The following is a 23,032-nucleotide window of genomic DNA, read 5'->3' as shown; positions in this document are numbered from 1 at the left end:
TCTTCACCAGCTGCATGAGTTGAGTCAATGTGTCCAACTGATATTTGTGGTTGTGTGTCCTCCAGCCTTCGCCATGATGATCATCTTGGCTTTGATCCGCATCGGCAAAGGGCGGGGCGAGGGCCGGCCGCCGGCCGCCGACCTCTCCGGAGTGCCCAACCTCTTCGGCGTCTGCGTCTACTCCTTCATGTGCCAGCACTCGCTGCCGTCGCTCCTCACGCCCATCGCCAACAAGAGGCGCGTGGGCGTCCTGGTGCTGGCCGACTACGTCCTGATCCTGGGCTTCTACGTGCTGCTCTCCTTCACCGCCATCTTCTGCTTCCAGAGCTCGCTGCTGCACGACATGTACACGCTCAACTTCACCGACAACTGCGACGTGCTGGACCTCCCCGTGCTGCGCTACTTCCTGGGCCTCTTCCCCGTCTTCACCATCAGCACCAACTTCCCCATCATTGCCGTCACACTGCGCAACAACTGGAAGACTCTCTTCCACCGCGACGGCGGCACCTACCCGTGGGTGGTGGACCGCGTGGTCTTCCCGCTCATCACCCTGGTGCCTCCCATCCTGGTGGCGTTCTGCACCCACAACCTGGAGTCCCTGGTGGGCATCACCGGCTCTTACGCAGGCACCGGCATCCAGTACATCGTCCCGGCGCTGCTGGTCCACTACGGCCGGCGCCACGTGCAGCCGGTGATGGGCCGGGACGCCATCAACAAGCACCGCTCGCCGTTCCGCCACGCCTTCTGGGTGTGGTTCGTCGTGATGTGGGCCGTTTTCTGCCTCATGTTTGTCACCGCCAACATCATCCTCAACGAAACCAAGAAATGAGGACTCCCGCCCGACTGGTGCCTGGACAGCCGCCGGAACTCACCGCGGCCGATGCGCGGCTAAAGAACTCGTGAAGAGGAAGCGGAGGGATGGTTTTCAGCTGCGACCGCCAACAGAACTGGCCCTGACATCACTCTCGTGGTAGCTTCGGATCCATAACACCACACTCATCCTTGCAGTTGAGAACATTTCAGACCCAAAAAGTTGACCTGAAGTGACCCTAGACAAACAGTACTGTCAACAAAACCCACAACTAAATCACAGCCATTTGCCAATAGATGTCTGGCTGTTTTTTTTCCCATGTTGTCGACCCATCTGGTGTCAAGTCCCCCTCTGATCTGAAATTTGAATTCCATGGTTCCGATGACCATTTTACTTCTCGTGTGAAAATAGTTGCGAGTTGACTGGGCTTCTTCATGGACCTCTGTCTGGTGGAACCTCTGTCCTTGCCTCAGATTCTTTTCACTCTTTTGTCATGTGGAAGTGGAATCCCGTGTTGTTGCTCCAGGTCCCAGATCTCCGCTGCTCTTTGGAACAAAACCTGACTTTGACTGACACCTGAACGTGTTTCATCTGTGGGGAGGATGATGAGGATTGTGCCTTCTCCACATCACTGTCTCAATCTGTGGCTCGGTTTGTGTTTTTTTTTTTTCCTGCCCCCGTGAATCACGCCACCTCGCCTTTTTGTTTGACTTGTCAAAAAATTAAAAACTTGTGTAAAGGATTCACATTTTAAACTGGTGTGTCGGAGCGACACGGTGCGTGGCTTCAGTCGCCGCCCTGCTGTTGGATTGTGGCATGACGGCTGTGACTTGGCGTCACGTTCACGTCTCATATGACGAGACATTTCATTTCAAATCCTGTTGCAGGTGCGACCGTGTTGGAAGTGTAGTGTGGGGTACAGTATATATGGCAGGGATTCATCTGACTGTGTGCGTCTTTGTTCACATATCCTCCCTCTGGCTTGTCTTGGGGCGGAAACCAGAGCGCCCGAGTAAACACCGACGTGAGATTGAGCCGCGCCTCCCCTCCCCCAGTTTGGCCGGGCTCTGCCTCCAGACTGATGGAGGGAGTAAATCAGAGTCTGACAGAAGACTCGCGAGCGAGATGGGGTCTCGCTCCACCACTCGTCCCGTCCATTTGTTACCACGAATTCTTGGATTCTTTTTATTGGCTCCTCAGTTCATCAGAGGCCAGATCCTTCAACGCCAGCTCACGTCCGGCACATCACCATCACTCACCCTCCGCTGCCTCTCACTGTGAGCAGAAGCAGCGGCTCCACTGCAAGTCAAAGATGAGCGCTCTGGCTCAGCTCTTTCACGAGTCAACGTTCCATCCTGACAGACTTCAATCATTCACACCATTGTGCTTCTCTATCACCAAAGGCCACGTGACGTCCGTGCGGTGGAGGAGCAGCTGACCCATTGTTCTCATCCACATTCTCTCGGCTGTGGGATGAAAGGCCTTCAGGTGGTGTTTGAATGTCGCCTGTTTGCTCAAAGAGACACGTATTTATTTAACGGTTGTTTGTTTGTTTTTTTTGCTCCACCTGGATCCACCGCCGTCACGTGGTGAGACGGTCCCTACTTCAAGAGTAGGAACAGTCAAGACGTGGCCGGGACCAGAGCTGCAGCAGCTGAGGAAGGTACGTCTCGTACACGCGCCTTGTGGCAAGTCAGCACGTGGTGAAGCGCACAGAATATGAGAACGTCCACCAAACTGTAAACTTGCCAACAACTTGGCCAACATTTTTTCTCCAATTTTGACCGCAGCTCTTGCAAATATCAATAAGTCAAAAATGATTGGAGGTTGTTTGATACGCACCACATTCTTTGTGACGCTCTTGACTGCTATCCGTGTACTTTTAAAACGCACGCCAGTAGGTGGGTGGAACATTGTTCTGGCTGGTCTTGGCTACTTTTGCAGTGAATTGGGCGGGATTTTACGGACTTTCTGCGCAGTAATGACAAAACCAAAAAAAGATGGGGTTTGCAGAACGTCTTGCTCTGGGACGCTTCCTCGGTGGAGAGAGCCTTTACCTTGAACCTGATCGTTGGCGTGAACCAGTCAGCGCTTGAGAACTTCACTCACTGAATATATATCTGAAAGTGGTTCCCGGAGGCGCTCGCCGAAGAATGATCTGGGAGGATTCATCCAAATGAGCTCCGTCAGCACAGAAAGCTCGGGCGAGGGTTCGCCTGACGTGGAGACACCAGCGCGATGCTCCGCCACACCAGGAGCTCATCACCGGTCGCATGACGCCAGTGGCTGGTTTTGGAAACAGGCTCCAGATGGTGGCGGTGGCCAGCCAGTCAGAGAGAGGCAGCCGACACGACGGGCTGCTCTTCTCCCCTCCGACATGAAAGCGGCGCTGCTCTTTCATCCTCCTGTTCTACTGTCAGCGTCGTCCGTTTTGCCTGCAGACGCTCCAGTCGCTCGCCCTGCACAAAGGAATGATATTTTCGATCGGAGCGCCAGGAATCATTTATCATCCCGGCGGCAATCAGCCGGGCCCTCATCACTTCCAGGCGCGGGGCAGAATACATAAGCGCCGTCACGCCGTGGTTCGTCTCGGGGCCGAGGGCGCCGCGTCCGTCTTCTCCTTCATCGCAGAGTGAATGAAACAAGGCGATGGTACTGGACTCTTGGAGAGCAGATTCTCCGGCTGTCTTGACTTGCCAAGGTGTTGTGTGTGGAAGCTTTCATGCGGTTGTGTTGCTGTCCAGCCCTGGTGAGGAAGCCAGTGGTCAACCACCAAAATTGGTGGCCTTCCAGAGACCCTGGCTTTAGTGGCGAGTGTGGAGAGGGGAAATGAAGTCAGACTCCAGGCTCGCGGCCGTCACCGTCCATATGCTCATGAATAAAACAGCTGCTTGTTTGTGTGTGTTGCCCTCGAGTGGCTGTTAGCAACGTGCGTGTCAGCTCATTTTCCACTCACGTTTGGGTTTTGGCCGTGAATAAAGATCGTGTCCGGCCTTCTCATGTCTTCGGTTTGACTTACGGACTGGTAACTGTGTTGTCCAACCCCAGGCTCCTCTTCATGGCCGTCACGTGACACCGGCGTGATCACACTCTCACTGCCTGACATGCTTTTTATGGTGATGCTGGCGCCTTTTGTTGCACTCAGCATGAAGCTCTCTGCTTGATGTTGATGACGCTTCAGGCCGGTTGATCCCTGATGGACTCAGCAGTGAAGTGATGCCAAACCATGGCAACTTTACTTCAGTCTATTTACTCGCCCATATCACTGAAGTCACTGTCAGCTGCACGTGATCCACTCGCGAATCAGACACTGAAAAACTCACCACTGTACCTTTAAATACTTTAATATGCTTTAAGAAAGTGAACGACAGATGAGGTCTTCTTCGTAATTTGAGTCGCTGATAAAAACGTCGCGTTTCTGCGTAAAAGAAGTAGCTGAGTTGGTCGACTTCCTGGAAGACTTTGTTGTGGGTTTGGCTCCAAATGATGGCGTGACTCACTAACGTAAAAGGGCCGATGAGGAGGAAATGAATGTCACGTGGAGAGGCTGGAGTATATCGTCTCCCACAGTCTTCCTCAGTTGCACAGCGTTCAAAAGTCCTTTAGTTAACAATCAGGAGGTTAAATTCTTCATAAATACTTGAGTCAGTCCAGTTTGGCGTGAAAAGTCTCAGCAGTCGTTCTCGTGCTGCCCGGCGGTTTATTGCACTGAGAGTGGAGAGTCGCGCTCTCAAGTACACTAGCGGTGTGGAGTTTCACTTTTTGCTTGAACCAAAGGCTGGGAGACATGCGGACAGGGGTCGCAGTCCGACCGCCCGGGGGTCTGACAAGGGCACAGCTCAGACCTCGGACTCCAGGCTGGACACCCTGCCCCATGGCTTTGGCACATAGGGACTGTTCACTCTGCGCGCCACCAAAACCTGCCTTCGTTCCCGGCTGCCGGGCTCGTCCCGCTTGCCTGATCCCTCATACACCCCGAGCAAATTGTTGTGGAAACCCAGTCGGCCGCCCACACGGGGAAGCATGGCCGTGTTGTCTGAGCAGCGGCTGGTGCAGGGATACAAGTGGCACACGTCTTTCGAAGCCTCGTAGAACTGGGCCGGCGGCCCCACACACACGGGTGAGTCTGTGTAGGAGTTCAGGTAGGAGGAGTAGTGTCTGTGCAGCAGGGTCGAGGACGAGCGTCGTAACGCGGCCGCATTCTGCAAGATGGCCTCGCGGTAGGAGGGTAGCTGGGCGGAGTCGGCATACTTGACCTTCTGCTTGTAAGGATAGGAGCCCATGTGGGCCGGGTCCAAGTAGGCGGGCTCGGCAGCTAAGGGGTAGCAGGACAGGTTGTGGCCCAGACTGCCGTAAAGCTTGTGCGGCTTGGAACTGGCGAGCACCACTCTGGGGAAGAGATCTGGCACGTCCCCGCGGCCGGACGCGGAAGGCTTGGTCTCGTCCGCCTGCCGAATCCTGTCGTTACCCCACGTGGCTTTAAGGAAGGAGGCCCGGCGGTTGAGTTTGTCCTTCCCCAGCAGAGGTATGTCATCCAAGTCGGGCTCCAGGTAGGACTTCATGCAGGAGTTGCAGCTGCCGCCAGGGTAGAATCCTGAAGGGCCAGCGACTGCGGCCTGGTTGTTGAGCAGGTGGTTGGCTCTCAGCTCCGCAAGACAAGCCCGTGGTTCGTCGTAGTCGTCTTTCCCCCTCGGCTCCAGGGCGTCAGAGAACAGGTAGCTGTGGGACCGTCTCCTCCGGCTCACGCAGTCAGGCGGGTAACTGAACTTTCTTCTCAGCGGAACCTTGTGCTCCAGGTAGATGCTGGGGGTGTGGACCTCCCTGTAAGGAAGGAAGGAGGATGCGGGCTGCCTGGCCGGGTTCTCCACGTAGAGTCTGTGGTGAGGAAGGCTTGTGCCGGGAGAGGCGGCGTCACCACCCATGGCGAGATGTGGGCTGCTGAGGCTGGAGATGGGAAGAGTCCGCTCCAAAATGTGCGAGGAGTTGCGAGCGGGCAGCGTGTAGCGGAGCGGCGTGGGCCGGGTCACCACGCGAGGCTTGTCCAGCAGCGGCTGAGTGGCGGAGTCCCCGTAAGGAACGGGGAAGGTCGGCGTGAGCGCCCTCTGGGGGTACGGCGAGTGGTTGTCAGTGATGCTGGAGATGTAAGGCAGGCGACCGTGGTTCAAGTCGGTGGCCGTCACTCTGGGAGAGAGGCCCGTCCGCACGTTCTCGGCTCCTCGTCTGCTCCAGTTCTCGATGGTCTTGGTGGCGTTGTCCAGAGAGTTCTCCACTCTGGCGGAAGACACCATGTCTTTGGCCGTCTTGAGCATCTTCAGCATGTTGGCTTGCGAGTAGTTGGTGGTGATGTCTGGACTCTGCATGCTGCTGCTGCGATCGGTGTGCTCCACACCGTTGAAGCAGCTGTAGATGCCCTGCAAGGACAAGCAGACCGTGAGCAGCAGAACAGCAGCTAGAGGGACGGCCCTGCCCCCGTCTCCAGTCCAGCCGTGGCCGCAGGGACCTGTGACTTCAGAGACACCTGGCCAAGCAAGTACAGCAGGTCACGCTGCAGCGCGGCTGGACTGAACGCTCCAAGCCGTCCCGCACCTGCTCAGTCCACTTCAGGTCACCCAAGCGTGAGACTGGGACTTCATCTCATCTGGAGCAACTGGACGTACAACGACCAGACTCACTGGAGCTGCAGTGTTTTCCTCACAGCTGTTTCGTCTCAGTTCAGATGCCGGTGCATCACACTGCCTCAGTGGCTTCTACTCCGATCGCTCGAATCCATCCCATTTTCTCTGTGATGAACTTTGATCAGTTGGTGATTACATTTGTCCAGGGGAACCATTAACACGGCGAGTCAACGAGGTGAAAACAATGACGTGTCACGGGAAGGCGTCGATGCAGGGAGTGATTTATGTTTCCCTGTGATTCCCTGCGATATTTCCCTCCCAAATGTCACTGAGGGCAGCCACTTCAAACACAAAAAAGTGTCAAAACGGAACTCGGCAGAGAGCAGGACTCGCCTGCCAACAAGAGTTTAGAACTCTACTCTATACATGTGTGACCTAAGGTGGAAATAGCCAGCATAATGTACAGGACTGCAGCGTGGTGGCTGGAGAAAGCAGGACCAAAGAGGTGCACTTCACGGGGATGAGAAAAACACAAGAGGAAGAAGAGCGTGGTGAGAAATGGCGCTCAAGCGTACCCTGCTGATGGCGAGCAGGAAGTCCAGCCGCTCCGACTTGTGGACGGAATGGCGGAGCTTCCAGTAGAGCAGGTGCTCCCAGGCGAACACCAGCAGGCTCAGGCCCATGGCCACCAGCAGCATGTAGAAGACGCCCGCCATGTTGTCGATGTCCAGCTTGCTGCTCATCACCTCCTTCTTCTCGTTGCGACAGATTCCCGTGAGCCAGACGGTCTGCAGCTTCTGGGTGTCGCCTGGAAATGACAAACACCAGCCCGGGTCAAAGGTCACCCTGTCTTCGATTGATTTGCAGCCTTCGTATTCCGGTGGCAACTGAAGCGAGAGCTTCACCGTCGGCTAGGAACTGCAGCAGCGCCAGGTCGATCAGTCGCTTCCAGCGGGAATCCTTCTGGAGGGCGATGCCGTAGCCGGTGGTGGCGAACACTTTCCCACTGCCGATGGTCACCAGCTTGCAGCCCTCGTCCTTCCCGGCCATGTAGTTGAGCACCGCCGCGTCGTAGATGAAGGCGTCCAGCTTCCTGGAAGCAGCGACACGGTCAGGACCTTGGAGCCGCGGCGGCGCTGCGTGAGCGGTCACCCACCCGGTTTTCAGGCTGTTGAGCGCGTCCTCCACGCCCTTCTGGTTGTACTTGACCATGTGGGCGTGCATCTCCGGGTAGTTGCTCCGGATGTTTCGCTCAGTGCTGCCGTTTGGGACGGTGCCGAAGCGGAAAGGAGGGTACTGCTCCTGTGGCTTCTGGAACTGCAGACAGAAGATCATACTTTTAAAGTTTGAGTAGCGTAAGCCGAGGAAGGATGAGGATCGGCACCTCTGCATTAGCAGGACAGTATGACGTCACTGGAAGCTCTTGTTTTGTGTAGCTCTGTTCACACGGAGGGCGTATAGTCTGAGAGCTCAGGTCTCCATGAGAGACTGTGGGTGGAGCCCACATCATGTCTCAGCAGGCCATTTGAAGGCTGCAGGATCCCTGGCGTGTCCTCGGTGAACTGCTCATCTCCCGCTCGCCTCTCTCTGTGTAGCTATTCCAGCGTGATGATGAGGCAGGAAATGCATCTGACTCCTTGGCTTTTCATTCACCTCCTGCATATTCCCCTCCCAGAGAGGGAGGAGGAGCAGAGAGGCTGCTTTGGGGGAGAGCAGAGGGTCAAGAGGCTCCCCGGACGGTGGAGGAAGGGAACTTGGAAACTTGTTGTCTTGGCCTTCTGTCGGCTCTTTTGTCGACGGGGCGACCGTCGGGACTTCTCTTATCTGGGGCTTTAACGGAGTCAGGGATGCTTCTGAAGTCAACTTCTCTGAGCCGGAGCCGCGGCGCCGAGGAAGACGTCACCTAACCCAACAGAGGAGTGGGTGACATGTGCGCGCCTGGTGTTTACAGCGCCCACATGTGACCCCCGCTGCTCTTCCTGGCTCCCAAGCCAGGTCACCCCGCGTGACCGGAGCGCAGGGTCCGCTCACCAAGCGCCTCCTTCCCTCGGCGACAGAGCGGAGGCAGAGGCAGATGAGAGTCGATGACTTTGCCAGAATTGTAATGAGCGGCCGACAGCTTGGTCTTTTCCTCAAATGCCTCTTTAATCCCCCTCAGTCGCCTGCGAGCGGAGAGTCTACAAATCATTCCTTGTGCTGACAGTTGAACATGGATTTCCTCGTGGCAGTAAAACGCTTCCTCGGGCCACAGAGATGTGAATGAGATCATACGTCTGCAGAGGAAATCCATTGATGGTTTTTTTTTCTTCCCCTTTTACGGCTTTTCAGAACCAAAAAGGATGTAATTCAATTTCACCTCCACCACTTAAACTGTTTTCAAATCTTCCTCGCTTCACCTCCCGTCCGGATCACATGACCACGGCAGCGTCCTCTGACACCAGAGCTTTTCAGGCGGTGCCTGTTTTAGCCTCATGAAACTACTGGGTCAGAAGATGCAGGATTGTTGGGTTTGTCCACCTTCACAGACTCGGAGGGCGACTCTGCTCACCTTCTTGTCGCTGAGGCCCGACACCGTGTCGATGTACTGCTCCTGGATCATGAAGGCAGCCAGGTTGGCAGTGTAGGACGCCAAGAAGATGACGGCGAAGAAGGCCCAGACCAGCACCATGATCTTACTGGTGGTTCCTTTGGGGTTCTCGATGGGGACGGAGTTATTGAAGACGATTCCCCACAGCAGCCACACGGACTTCCCGATGGTGAAGGTGGGACCGCCGGGATCTGGGGAGGAAATCGCAGATGGGGTGGTGAAGAAGTCAGAGCGTGGATGCTCTGCAGAAGTCATGACCTCGACACAGAGTGTTCGGAGACCAGACCTCCCTAGAAAATGAGCTGCAGATTAGCTGGAACCACATCTACCGAGTGCTGACTGACGTGCTGCTGTGGCGGCGGCGGCGGCGGCCCACAGGCCCGTCCTTGTTCTCCGCGTCCTCTGCTTCGATCCCTTCCCGCCGTATGAGAAAAGCCCAGATTGAAAAGGCCTCTGGTCATTTGTCACCCACGATGAGGTATTATATAGACGGCGTGGCGGCGAGATGAAAGTGCAGCATCTCAATTTTCCAGCCATTGATTCTAAAATGAAGGTCATTAGGCTTCACGTGTTCCTCGTCCTCGCAGACGGGAGAAAGACCTATTCTCTTATTCCTTCCCACTGCAGGCGAGCAAATCTGCATGGAAATCACTGACGCGATGATGACGATGAACAAGCGTTTGAGAAGGCAGACGCTAACAAGCGGATGTGGAAGGAGCCGGTACTGACCTTTGGCACTGACCAAGCTGCGATTGTAGCCCACCGGACTGCAGTATTCGAAGACAAAGACGGTGATGGCGACCACGGTCAGACACATGACGAACATCATGACCCACACGGCCGGACTGTACGGTTCTGGGCGGGGCCAGTGGGGAGTCGGTGAGCTTTGCACGGTGACCATGGTGAACGTCTCTCACCTAAGAACGCAGAAGGCGAGACCGTGCCGTTGCTCCGAGCCACCATGACGCTGATCCCGGTCTCCACGAACGGCACAGAGAAGTCAATGATCTCCGACCTTTCCTCGTTGATGGTGAGTGAGCCGATGGCCATGTCCGCTCGCTTGTAGAACACCTGAGCAAGAACAAAGCTCTGATGTCAGAAGTTGAATCTTTCTCATCCCAGCTTCCCCTCGGGGCACGTCTCACCTCTCCAATCATTCCGTTCCAAATGCCTCGCACCAGCTTGCCGTGCTTCCCGTTGGTGACCAGGTAGAGGTCGTAGGAGAACTTGATGGTGCGGGACAGCTTCTTCAGGATGTCGATGCAGAAGCCCTTGCAGCACAGCTTGGTGTACGGCTCCGTGTGACCCACAATGCTGGACACAAGCACCAACACGCTTGGTTTCCAGCTCCACGTCACAAAAGCCACAGGCTTCAGTCGCCGTCGTCTCTGTGAGACAGTTGGCATGAACCGCGACAATAGACGGGGAACAAAAACGGCGGCGTGTGACATCGCACGGATGACGTCACGCGCGGCCGCCCTCAGCTGCACACAGTAGAGTGTCTGATGCTCGTGCTCGGTGTCACGGCCCGAGCAGATGGACTGACAGCTGCATGGCCAAAACAAATCGGAGAGAAATGGATCACCAACACGGGCGGGCGGGCGGGCGGCTCTGCCAGCTACTTCTCACAGGTTTTCTTGCCGGTGCTCAAGGCGTTATGTAACGTCCCACCTCAAACCTCACTTCTGTTCTTCACACTAATTATAGATGAGACACAACTGTGGAGAGGAAAAGTGAATATCCTGCTGCTGCTGTTCCGTTGACTAAAATACGCAAATGACATATCGATCTATAGATATATCTATAGACACAGGTGTACATGCATGTACACACCAAAGAATGACTCTTTGCACCAGATAAATCGATGAGCCCGTGTGGAAACACAGTGCAAAGTGGGCGGGTCTTCCTTGAGACGGCAGCGCAGGGAGGCAACACTTAACATTAACATTCAGAAAGCTGGCTGCCAGTGGCACTTTACTGAGGTCAAGCCTCCCTCTGATTGGAAGCGGCTGACGTATGACAGCGTTAACTGGCGGGGTCGACAGCTCTCCGCTCTCATTTGTTTCTGCCAGAGTCTGAGAAGCAGTGCCAACACTGGAGCTGGGGGGGGGGGATGGACGGATGGCTGGCTCTAATGGCAGCACTCCATTGATGCTCTCGTTTCCCTGGTCGGGTCACGGGGTGACGCTGCAGAGGCTGATGAACAGCTCACCTGGCTGAGTGCTCATAATGGTGGGGAAGAGCCTCTTCATCTGGAGCGCCATGGCACCAGTGGAATACAACATCAATTCAGGTGGACACATGAAGACTTGAGGTGCCATCATCCAGGACATTTCTCTCCGGGAAGACGCTCAGGCTCATCTTAGTTCCAGCACAAGTCAGTGCTACAACTGGCCCTCTCCAGAATACACACACACACATGCACACAGAGCTGAGAACGTTGGCTGCCATGAGGCCACGAGAGCACACCGGAAGTAGATCAATCCCTTCGATTGGCATGGAAGCGATGGCGCACCTGAGGTTCACGGTCACATGACACACTGCTCATCCTGAAACCAACACAATTCAGCTTCAAAAATGTCCCGCCAAACTTGAAGTCTCACGAGACTGTGAGTCACCATGAAAACTCACTTTAGCTCAATAAATTGTTACCCATTTCAATGGCTGTCATTCCACCTCAGACGTGAGGGGTTCTGGGGAACAGAAAGGCCCGCGGCCCATTCAGTTCGTACATCTGAACTCCTCAGGTCACGCTTGACTTCACTCGTATTCAGTGACCATGTTTCAACTGCTGACACAGCAGCAGAAGCAGGCTCAAGTCATGGTTAGTCAGGAACAAGAAAAGAAATACACCTGATGCTGAGAAAATGGGAAATAAAACTATAGATACAACAAATGTCATCAGACAAGATCAAACTATTTTTAAACGCTGAAGAACCATGGGCCCTGTGGTTCAGAATGGCTGGGGTCTGTCCATGTCAGCAGTGAAACTAAAACAGACCCGTGCTCCGGGCCAAGTGCTGAGGCTCGCTCCTGATCTCTGAAACCTTTTGTCTTTCCCAGCTCAAATGTTCAGTGACTGCTTTAGTGCGGCGTCTACATGAGAAAACCTGTATTCCTTCAAATGAAATCTGAATCAGTTCACCAGTGGTGTGGCGTGTTGAAAGGAGAAACCGAGTAGATCAAGCGCAGCTGCCATCCGTCCTCGCGTGTGGTGACTTACGCCTCCGTCTTGTTGGACTGCCGGCGGCACGGAACGGTGTTGCTGACGCAGGTGCCGGTCTCGGGGTCCACGGCCTCCACGATGACAAAGGGCCGCTCCTCCAGAGTGGCCACCGTCAGGTGCCTGTAGTCGGACACGGGCTCCAGGTAGGAGCCGTAGCGCGGCCACACCGGATACCTCATCTGCAGGACGCCCATCTCGTAGTTCCCCACCTTGAGGCGAGAGAGGACCAGTGCTGATGAATCATGTCTTCAGGAGCGATAAGACTTTTCTCCAGCGTTTCAGATCACAACTGCTTATCACAGACCCACATCTTAATACAGTTGTCCCCAATTTTCTGGCGGTCGATGTGGTTATGGGCCAGCGCTGTGATTTGTGCACCCGCGGCAGCGCGCGGAGTTTTCCTCTCTCTTCAGGGGGAAATTGATTTCTGGGTCAGCGGGGAAGGAGGAGAGCAATTACACAAAGAAAGCAATTGCGCCGGCGGCGCTATCACCACTTGGCTTATTTGAGCTGGACGTCGGGAGGAAATGAGCTGAATACACAATTAACGGCAGGAATGAAACATTTCAAGCTCCCTGGCGCCCGGAGCCGTGACCCCTTCATTAGCTGGCGTCCATTACTTCAAAGGCAGAGAAGGACGATGGAGCGCGCCGCGCCACCGCGGGGAGTCACCACCTGACCGGACGCCCGGGCCCGTCCCACGCAGGCGCCGAGGGGACGGAGGGATGCTAACCGTGATGTGGCCTTCTCTTCCATGTCAACACGGCTCATCTGCACACCGAATCAGTGGGTCAGCAGGAGGCCGTTTGTCAAAACAGAATTTGTTACGTTTTAATGTCACACGTTTGCTGTGGTTTTCAAAAATGAACAGCAGCTGCGGCTTGGACTCGAGGGGTTTGCTCTTTGTCCAAACAGACTTGGTCTCCTTTCATCTTCCCCTGTTGAACACGGGTGAACGCGGACGTTCATCTGCTTTGCTGTTCCTCCACTAGTTCAGATCTTAGGTACATGGATGACTTTCATGATCAGTGTTTCAAAAGAGTCAGAGAAACGGTACTGGATCGGATCACGCTCCGCTGGAGAGAATGGCCCCGCTACCCTGGCTGAGGTGGGACAGGACTCACCTTCTACACCTCGTGAAGACAGCAGACCCGGAAGCTTCCCCTTAACGTCCCAGGAGTACGTCACCCACTGTGTGGTCCTCATAACATCTACTGAGCTCACCCCGAGTGGAAGCCGTGCTCTCACCGTCAAGACTACAACTTGCCTCCTCCGTTCATTTCCTCCGTTCCTCAGAGAGACTGGCACAGCCGCCTCTCTGGGGTAGGGGGGGTTGCAGGAGATGATGGTGAGAGAAAAGCAGCTTTTTGCTGCTGCTGCAGCCAGCGACAGGAGCATGTCCCGCCACCTCCGAAGGGGGCTTCTTCTCTCATTTGTCAGCGTGTTCGTCCATCTTCCTGACTTCTCCTGACTGACTCGCACACACCGCTGACAGATGAGTCTCCAGGCAGCAGAGCATTTGAAGCTCGGTTCATTGATTGAAGACCCGCACGGTCGGGCCGACCGCATGAAATCAAACCGATCCTTCATCTGCTGGTTCACAGTCCGACTGAAGGAAGACCCAGTTCTGAGAGGCTTCACTGAATCAGAGGAGCCGTTTAACTGTTTGCTCCAGACCCCATTCACCATCGAGGACACTCCACCACTGGCGCTCGTTCACAAGCGCCGACTCCAGGAGATTGACGAAGCCCTTACACCATAAATTCCCATGGTGCATTGCCAGTGTGGACCAAGAGAGTGTGTGCGCTGTCAGTCACAGACAACTGATACATCGCTGTGTGATTCAGCTTTTGTGCATGTCATTCATGAAGTGGGACACCTGTCTGAGTGTGCGTGCGTGCGCAGTGAATCACAGACGACTAAAGGGTCAGCAGAGTGTGACATCAGTAGTTTCAGTAGTGGGCCGAGACATCAGTCAAGTAAACGTATTGGATTACTCCTGACCGCTCAGCTCAAACTGGGTCCCTGGGGGCGGGACCAAAGTCCTCCAAGGTCAGGCGCCTCACATGACGCATCACCCGTAAGTCCAAGTGGACTCGCCTGAGCGCCCCCCCCCCCACTCTCGTGGAGAGATGGAACTTTGGAGAGGTGATAAGATGGACGCTAACGCTAGCTCCTGCGCCAACATGAGGTAGACATGATCTGCTCTTTAGGCGGTCTAGCTCTCACCTTGTCCCAGGTCCTCTCCCGGTCCAGGGTGATGATGATCATGGAGGGGTTGACCAGGTAGCCATTGCTGTTGAAGGAGAAGTCGTTGTGCTCCCAGGTTACATTCAGCATGTGTCTGTGGAGGACAAGCACCAGCGTAATTCCCGCCATCTTGGATCCCCAGAGGAAACGTCGACATGGCTGAAGACCTGCGTCTGAAAACTTGATTTATTTAGTGAAGTCATTGGAGTCAAGGTCGACACATTTGCCACGTCAACAGTCTACAGATCTGCACCTGTCGAGCCAAGAGCCTGTGCTTTCGCCAACTACATCTGCTCCACAGTGCGGAGCGGAGACTCAAACTAGAACAGATCTCGTGTCATCGTTCTGCCTCCTTTCTTTTAGTCACCACCTCTTCAACAGTAAATATAGCATGTTCTTGTTGGAGGACTATAACTTGGCCATTTTTCTGTGGGTTTCTTGTTCCTCAAAATGTCATATTGAAAACAATGCATTGCCTATTGATCTCGAACATCTTGCCCATCGTGATGTTGATTTCTATCCAAATGAAATGAAATATCATGGCATATTTTCGCTTGTCAATAGCCTAGCTTACATTGACTCTTTTCAGTTTGGCCTTGCTACTCAAGCATGTATTTCGGATGCTCTCCCGTCATCTTTTGCGGTGACGGCTGTCTTTCTTCGGACGATGGCGCCTCTCGACAGTTACAGCTCCTCACAGGAGAGTGAACTGGCCAGCTCTGCTCTGGAGGGTGGCAGAGAGCGGCGTTGGACTGGGAGAGAGACCGTGACTCCCTGGCAACAGGAGTGATCCCACCCCTGAACTGTGAAGTGGCTGGAGTTGTGTGTTGATCTTCAGGGTGAGAAGAGACTCAACCAAGTGTTTTTCCTGGCTTATTACTCCCAGCTGGACTTTAATGGATACTTCATCCACGGCATTCGGGTTTCTGATCGGTCTGCTGCGGCTTCATGGCCACAGTCCAGGCTCAGTTGGCGCCGGCGCTTCAACTTTGGTGACGAATTGCAAAAAGTGAAAGGAACCCAAAATGAGGCGGACGTAATGGCGTGTGTGATTGAAGTTAAGGACTGGCTTATCGAGTCTGTCTACTCCTCGGCAGCAGACGGCGTCCGGTCTCACCTCACCTGACACTCCAGCGGAGGTGTGGAGCGCTGCGCCTCTCGGTGAAAAGCCTCTAATCTGTTAATCTGCACTCATCCAATTAAAAGCCGAGGACGCCTGTTATCATCCCCGCAGCCGCCGCTGTTGGATCAGTGGGAGGCCGAGAGACGATTGACTATCGAGCTGAGGACAGGCGCGTCTTCCTTCACCTTCACTCCGACTCTGCAGTCGAGCCACCGGCTCCACTAAGTCGGAGGAGAGAAAGGAGTTTTGGAATATCAGCGTCGGCGATGACAGAACGTCCTCGGGGCCCCGGACCTCAGAGTGAGGAGATGCCCACGGCGCCTCCACTACTGCCAGTCAGGACTGCTCCTATCCTTCCTATCGTCGGTGATAAAAGGCGCCTTTCTGCGATCACATCTTTGGAAACAGACGTACCGGAACAAGGTGTGGTTAGCGGCCGAGTGCTTCACCGGGACGTGGCAGTCGCTCTGGCCTTCAGGAATGAACCCCCTCTGCTTCTGGAAGCTCTGCACCCCTTTGACGACGATGGCCACGCCGTCTCGCACCCTCTTCCTCAGACTCATTCTCCAGCGGTCCGTGATGATGCTGATGAGTCCTACAGGGAAGCTCTCTGGCGGGGGGATATCCGGGTTTCCTACTGCCAGGCTGGGTATAATCCAGATGTACCCGGGCCCCAGGAGTCCGGCCTCCCTCGCCATGCTGAAGAGGTACTGCGCCTCCTCGTGAGAGCAGTAGACCAGCAGCACCTGAGCGTCGATCTGCTGCAGCAGCCTCCGCGCCCGCAGGTCGTTTAAGGTGTCGGCGGACATGTCGAAAGTCAGGACGTCCTGAAGCTCCCACAGGAAGTAGCTGGTATCTGTGAAGGACTTGACGTGATCCACGTAGGCCTCGTAGCCCGGGTAGAGGCTGGTGATCACCACAAAGCTGTCCCAGTTGTACTCCTCCATCACCTTGAACATGCCGTTGATCTGCTGCTCGATGGACGAGCCCAGCTGCAGGAAGTTGGAGCCTTCACCCTGGAAAAAGACAGGAAGATAAGAGAAGCGCGACAGACAACATTTTCATCAACACGGGAGAAATCAGATGAAGAGAATTGGTATTCATCAGAGCGGACATCTGCAAGTTCCTCAGGGGGAAGAGTATGATCCCGCGTTCCTCTGAGTTTGGGGAGATACAGAGCTGGCGTACGTCATGAATATGGCCGTCAGGTGAGGAAACCATGGTGACCCAAGGTGCGGGGGGGTGATGACTCACGCTGGACTGGTGGAGGACTGCATCAAAAAAGAGTCCCGAGTCAGCAGCTGAGGTGGGATGGCAGCGAGAGCAGTTCACCAAGCTTCTTCTTCTTTTCACTTCTGTAGCAGCGCCACAATCATATTCCGCTGGATCTCAGGAGTCCGACATTGCTCTCCAGAGTAAATACACACTCCATTAAGTCTCGCGGGGAGGCGATCGGCTGGAGTCTGCGGAGGGGAATGAGCCACACCATCTGCAGACGCATTCATCACTTCCTTTTGCGGCCGAACCTGCAGCCTGGCTGTCAGCCACGCTTGCAAATTTAGGCCCGCTCAGCAGCTCCGCGGGAAAACACGCCGACCTTGAGAGGAGTCGGAGTCGCGCTACGCCACCGCGTGCCGCCGTGTACTGTCCTCGCCCGTCGACAAACTGAAACTCTTTAACTTTGATTCCCTCCTGTCTCCAGATAATTCTGTTGTGTGAAGCCGCGGAGAATTTCATTTCCTGGTAACAGGATGAATGAGTCTGATCTCGTCGCCAAATGTCTGTTTCCTGTAATGAATCAATGCTGCGGATCAAGCTCACCTCTCGACGTGACGACATGATGCGTCACCACGACGTGAAGCCGTCGATAGACGCCTGCAGCTTGAATCACTCCTGACCCTCCTGCGCTGTTATGACGGGCTCAATGTTTCGGGCGACTCTACCCTGACCTCTCCGTCGCCAGGGGAACACAAACAAAGGCCCACCGGAGCGCTGGACCAGCAGAGGCCGGCGGGTCAAGCACCGCGGGCCTGTGATCTTATTTAGCTTGTCTCCTCCTGTCCTTGAGAGAAGTTGTGCCACAAAGTGATTGATGAGCACCTTATGCATTTAGACGTCAGGCGACTGTTCCAGAGGAAGTGTGAAAAAAATGCTCCAGATGAAGCAGAACTACTGCGGAACTTTGACAGGACAAAAGCCGCTCTTGTTCCAGGGCCCAGCCCGGCGATCCCTCTCTGGAGGAGGCGCTGCGCCTTCACATTCAGAGGTAACACCCCACAGCCCTGAGATGCAATTCTGAGGTCACTTGTTAATCAAGGTTTTATTGCAAAGCTAATCATATTTATGCGGCGCCAAGTCTCCACAGAAGTTTTCTCAGGGCGCATATGAATTTTGGCAGATTGCGGACATAAAAGCTTTAACACAGAGGCGTCGCTTTTATTCCAGAACATTTCATTTTACTGCGGACATCTGTCCTCCAACAACTGGCACCGAGACGGTGCGAGGGAGTTAGTTAAGCCCTTTAGCCGTGACAGTTCCAGGAAACGTTGACGGACGGTTACACTGCGTGCCCAGGCTCTGGTGATGTTGGGAACAAAAAGTGGACAAACGGACCGCCATTGTTTGAGGGAACGCTCTGGAGACGGGCCGGGAGATTATCCGATCCTGACCTGTCAACAGTTCCAGTTCTAGAGAAAAGTCCGCAGGCTTTTAACTCGGAGGGCGCAAAACATGAAAAAATGGACATCCAATTCTTGGCCGTATCTTGGCTGCCAGATTGCGCTGGTATATGGCGGCATCTGGCGGCCAAGCTAGGGTCCATTTTTTCATGTTTTGCAGACGCCCAGACGCCCTCACAGCTAAAAGCCTGATAGTGCGTTCTCACAAGTCAATGGCCGATACACCCTAGGAGCCAGGAAGACTTCAGCTGGGGAACAACAACTACGTCCCCCTTTCCTGTTGATGGCCTGCTTGGAAGCTTGTGGGCTCCTTGAGGTCCCATCGGCCCTGACTCATGGGTGCATGAGCTAAAGGTTCTTATTCCAATGTAGACCTACATCTCTCCTACAGATGATGTGTTCGCACCGGTGAACTCCATTTCAACTGGGTCAGACGCCGATTTAGTTGAGATGTTCCCGGAGCTCCCAATCTGCTTCAGAAATCATTTAAATCGCAGGGCGCCGCCTGCCTTCACCGCAGCATGACTAACAGCAGCGCTTTGTTATGCATCTCCATGCTAATCCCGGGATTTGTCACAGAGGCTCTGGCGTGACAATTACATCTCAACATCTTAATTAGCCGGGCGGATGGTCCAAATGAGCCCCGGGCAGCGCTCACGGCGTCAGACGAGGACGCTATCTTACAGGAGACAACAGGCCATGTGTGGGCCAGGATATTCAGCGTGGTCACAGAGCTGAAGCTGGAACACAAGGCAGCTGTGCGTGTGTCTGAGATACGAATGAGTCGCCGTAGAGCAGATGCTCAGTACACGTCATCACACCGTCATCTAACATCACGCTCACTATTCAAATCGAAATCACAAGGTGTTGAGGAATGAAATTAAAACATCTGAGAAGCTAACACAGGCCTTCGACGACCACATTGACTCGTCCTTTGACCACGAGAGGGTGACAGAATGCTCCCTATACGACGGCAGGGGAGGAGCTACCGATGAGCATGATGAGGTGCCTCAGCTGTGGAGCCCAGAACAATGGCAGCAGATTCAGTGGGGTGCGCGCACCAAAACAGATGTACATTTAAGTCTCCTCGCTGGTGGGCTGATCTGGACAGTTGGAAATGGACAACGCGAGTGTCAGAGGAGTGCAACACTGTCGCACCCCGCTGAGAGCCGCGTCTCCACCTGTCAAAGAGCTGAAGGTGAAAGCCTCGGCCGTGCGCTTCTATCAATAGAGCTGGAGCCCGTCCAAGCATCCGCTGCCGACAAAGATGGACATCTGCGTCTCAAAGGCACAAAGACGCAATCGCACGCAGCTTCATCTGTCGCGGCAGTCAATGAACCTTTTTGTGTAACCGCACCTGGTCACATGGTCCTGCTCTGGGAGCAACCCTGACTTGTGCTGGGACATATGTCTGCTTCCGCTGCGCGGCAGGAAGTGAGCTGGCACGAATCCTGTTGAGCTGTCGTCACGCAGATCTGCACAGCAACCGGGAGCCGCCGTACGCTCGACTATTAATAGTAAAGCTGCCTCAAAGGAAAGATGCTACGATGGTTGTGCCGTGCCATTTGTGCACTCATATGAGGACATCAGGCTAAACACAGACTTTGCTCATGCCGTCAAAGCTAACACTTTTGTTTGAACAACACGCCGAGAAGAAGACAAGACAGGACCGACATCTCAAATACAGACCTGGAACTTGGGTCCTTCACCGTAGTCTGGTGCCAAATGAACAGGAATGAGCCCAAAGTCTGTCCTCAGCCAAACTTTCCTCCCTCTGTAGCGACCGACTTGAGTCAGTCGAGGGACACGGGCCAGAGCCCGCCCTCGTACACAGACACCATAGAAATCCCTCAAAAAGACCAGCGGTGGTTATGCGCAACATCTTTTTCGCAGCGAGGCAGTTTGTCACGTTAATGGGATCCAGCTGACTATTATTACCATAATTCCCTCTGAAACTAATAGTTTGGATTCCGGCGAAGCCTCCGAGGCGCCAAAAGCGGAATATAAAACGTCAGATTTCCTCACAAGACGCTGATGTTTATTCCCTCCAACAAACACGAGATGAATGTCAACGCGACTTCACTCTTTAACCTCCGGATTTGGCTGTCAAGCGGCAAACAATGGCTTCTATTCCTAACAGTAAATGGCCACGCTGATAAATTTGACTGTGAGGAGCTGCCGCGTGCCGTGGTTCAAAAACAGGAGCGGCCCAAACCTGCGTGTCAGCTGGGATTACGCCTATTGATTTCTGCTGGTGTGCACGGCGACAGACCCTCAGGTCCTGCTCGATAGGGTGGGCAACCGCCAAGTCACTGCGCTTTCTTTCCCCTCCGTCTCCAGGCCACACTGAGCGCGTTGGGAGAACCTGGACCGCTCCTCTTCCAGAAGAGGAGGATTGAGAATTCCAGAAGCAAAGAGTTGCAGTCAAAGTTGCAGTCGAGTTCAGTGCTAAAACGGTTCGTCGAGTCAGAGCTTTTTAATCAGACTCTACAGCGAAAAAACAACTCTGCATCTTTGCTTGACTTGAGCTCACGTCACAGATGTTGCCTCTTAAATCCCAACAGTCAAACAAAAAGAGCTCAGGTGGCAGTCATTCCACCTGGTTCATTCATCATATTTGATGCAGATAGTGGCATGAGGATTAGTTTCTGCTGTGACTTAAGGGACTGTAGCTGCTGCCTTCAAAACACCATCACCTGCCGAGACCCCGGGGGAGGACATCACCCCGAGGAACACCAGGTCACCAGGAGCCGTCAGGACAGTAGAAACACTGTAGCTTCTTCCGAGTGACGTTCGGCCTCAATCTCTTCATCGGCTCGTTTCACACCGTCGCCTTCTACGAGATCCACGTCTTGTCTTTCGGCGACATAGAGAAGGAATGAGCTCCATCACCTTGTTGACTATCTTTGACAGCGACCCATAAATCAATGCAGCGGCTCCGCTCTGATTATCGGGGAGACGGGTGAAAACCAGAGCAACTCTTGAGTGAGTGACGCCGACAGCACGGGCAGGATGGACGGAATTACCCGAGCGATATCGAGGAATAGCACCGAGCGACCGTGTCCCACTGGGAATAAAGCACAGCTGAACATCATCAGAGTTAGCGTTAGCCACAGTGAGTCATCAGCAACGGGACCAAGACAGAGACGCCCGACTCTTTGTCATTGGGGATGAATTTCAATTCACTGGGAGGCGCCGGATGATGCGCTGACGATTGCATTGGAACAGATGATGCTCTTAATGAATGATGAAGTTGCTCTTCATATGCAAATGAGCCATCTGAGTGATTCACTCCTTCGATTGTTGTTTTACTACGGGAATGAAAAACAAAGGAGCATTTACATGCCGTCAATCACAGCGCTGAGATGTCAAACACACAATGAGCTTGTTGGAAGATCGTTCCGCTCCCACGCATGAAGTCTTTTCCCCCCCGAGCGAGTCAGGAATCTGAACAAGAGTGAGACTCCACAGACATTTATCAACACAATTAAGTTGTGTCATGTGACTCTGACAACTGAGAGAAATAGCCATCACCTGTTCCGTCAAACTGTTAGAGGGAAAGTGAAAGTGGACCGGGTTTTTTCTGCGTACGACTTTTGACAAAGTTGTTGACATCCCAACTTTAATTTGTCTCAGTGGTTGTTCTTGAAAAGCCCCAAATAAAAACATTATTACCGTCTTTTCCGGACTGTAGAGCGCAGCGGAATATTAGCCGCGCCCAATAAATGTAAGAAGGAAAATGTTCATAATAAGCTGCAGGTTCAGTGGTGCTGTCGGTGCTGTGAACCGGTCAGTGGTGCTCCGGCTTAAAAACACTTTTCCAAACCAGTTTTGAAAACGGGTCCACACAGCGTCTTCATTTCTCCACGCTGCTCTCACAATAGACCAGGTGCAGCTCCCCAGCCAGGATCAAGTCAGCACCAAAACCCGACTCGCTTGTGTTCACGTCGGACTTTTGAGCTGAACGCACTTTGTCTGGAGACAGCGCCTCACATCTTTTATTCACAGTAAAGCCCTGGAAATGCGCTGTTTTCGCCCACGTGGCCAGAGTTTTGACACCCCCGCCAGTCTCAGCCGCTGCTTCTCAATACCAGACCTCCAGGGGATCCGCTCTGTTGACGGAGCTGTGGACACGCGGGCGAAAACAAAGCATTTGGAGTGCTTTAAGGGTCAATAAAAAGCCTCTGATTGAATCTGATTTCTGACTGTGAGAAAAAGCGGTAAACATGACGTGGAATGTTGCCATGATTATTTAACGCGCTTTTGAAGAATCCTAAAAAATTGGGGAGGAGCACTTGCTCAGTTGTGTGTCAGTGTGTTTGGCTCATGCCCAACAGAGAGGAGACGACACTGGGCGCTTGAGGCGTCGGGGGGGGATCGACCAAACACTCGCCTCCAGCTCTGGGCGGCCAATGATGAGCAGCTGCGATTCTACCAGCGCTAACACGGTGATGGAACGTCACCCAGTGATGGGCCTCTGGAGCGCTGCCACCACCCAAGATCACAGCGGCTACAAACGAGGCTGACAGCGAGCCCTGATGAAAAGCTTTTGGCTCGACTCTCTTCAGATATGAATTTGTGAGGCCGTCATTGATCCTATTAGGTGTGATTTACGGCCGCGTGCAGGACTGTAACTGATGCCGCGGCCCGTTAATCTCCCTCCGGTCGTGTCCGACGGACCGTACCATCTTCTGCTGCGGAGCTAAAAGCCAAGCTAGCAGGTGAGTGAGCGTCTCACACTA

At 54.0% G+C, this 23,032-nt stretch overlaps 2 protein-coding genes across 6 annotated transcripts in view; one reads left to right on the top strand and one right to left on the bottom strand.

The window, feature by feature from the left end:
* tmem104 (transmembrane protein 104) overlaps nucleotides 1-23,006 on the top strand; it is a 42,574-nt gene extending 19,568 nt beyond the window's left edge. For 2 of the 3 annotated variants that reach the window (XM_053851040.1, XM_053851041.1), the window contains exon 10: nucleotides 66-23,006. In XM_053851040.1, the coding sequence (XP_053707015.1) occupies nucleotides 66-829 (764 nt within the window). In that variant the 3' untranslated portion in view covers nucleotides 830-23,006. The remainder of the gene's footprint in view (nucleotides 1-65) is intronic. The other variant, XR_008413183.1, reaches the window with a different exon arrangement.
* Nucleotides 153-23,032, bottom strand: part of LOC128750622 (glutamate receptor ionotropic, NMDA 2C-like) — a 33,076-nt gene continuing 10,196 nt past the window's right edge. Inside the window, exons 3-13 of one of the 3 annotated variants that reach the window (XM_053850944.1) lie at nucleotides 16,027-16,628; nucleotides 14,469-14,583; nucleotides 12,237-12,448; nucleotides 10,159-10,327; nucleotides 9,931-10,084; nucleotides 9,743-9,868; nucleotides 8,975-9,204; nucleotides 7,583-7,743; nucleotides 7,332-7,519; nucleotides 7,002-7,234; nucleotides 159-6,222 (exon numbers count right to left, since the gene is read on the bottom strand). In XM_053850944.1, the coding sequence (XP_053706919.1) occupies nucleotides 4,651-6,222; nucleotides 7,002-7,234; nucleotides 7,332-7,519; nucleotides 7,583-7,743; nucleotides 8,975-9,204; nucleotides 9,743-9,868; nucleotides 9,931-10,084; nucleotides 10,159-10,327; nucleotides 12,237-12,448; nucleotides 14,469-14,583; nucleotides 16,027-16,628 (3,762 nt within the window). In that variant the 3' untranslated portion in view covers nucleotides 159-4,650. Of the gene's footprint in view, nucleotides 6,223-7,001; nucleotides 7,235-7,331; nucleotides 7,520-7,582; nucleotides 7,744-8,974; nucleotides 9,205-9,742; nucleotides 9,869-9,930; nucleotides 10,085-10,158; nucleotides 10,328-12,236; nucleotides 12,449-14,468; nucleotides 14,584-16,026; nucleotides 16,629-23,032 lie in introns of all 3 variants that reach the window. The other 2 variants (XM_053850945.1, XM_053850946.1) reach the window with 2 other exon arrangements.

The sequence above is a fragment of the Synchiropus splendidus genome, chromosome 19, assembly GCF_027744825.2.
Source record: "Synchiropus splendidus isolate RoL2022-P1 chromosome 19, RoL_Sspl_1.0, whole genome shotgun sequence".
NCBI classification, from domain to species: domain Eukaryota; kingdom Metazoa; phylum Chordata; class Actinopteri; order Syngnathiformes; family Callionymidae; genus Synchiropus; species Synchiropus splendidus.
This window is presented reverse-complemented; position numbering and strand designations above follow the sequence as displayed.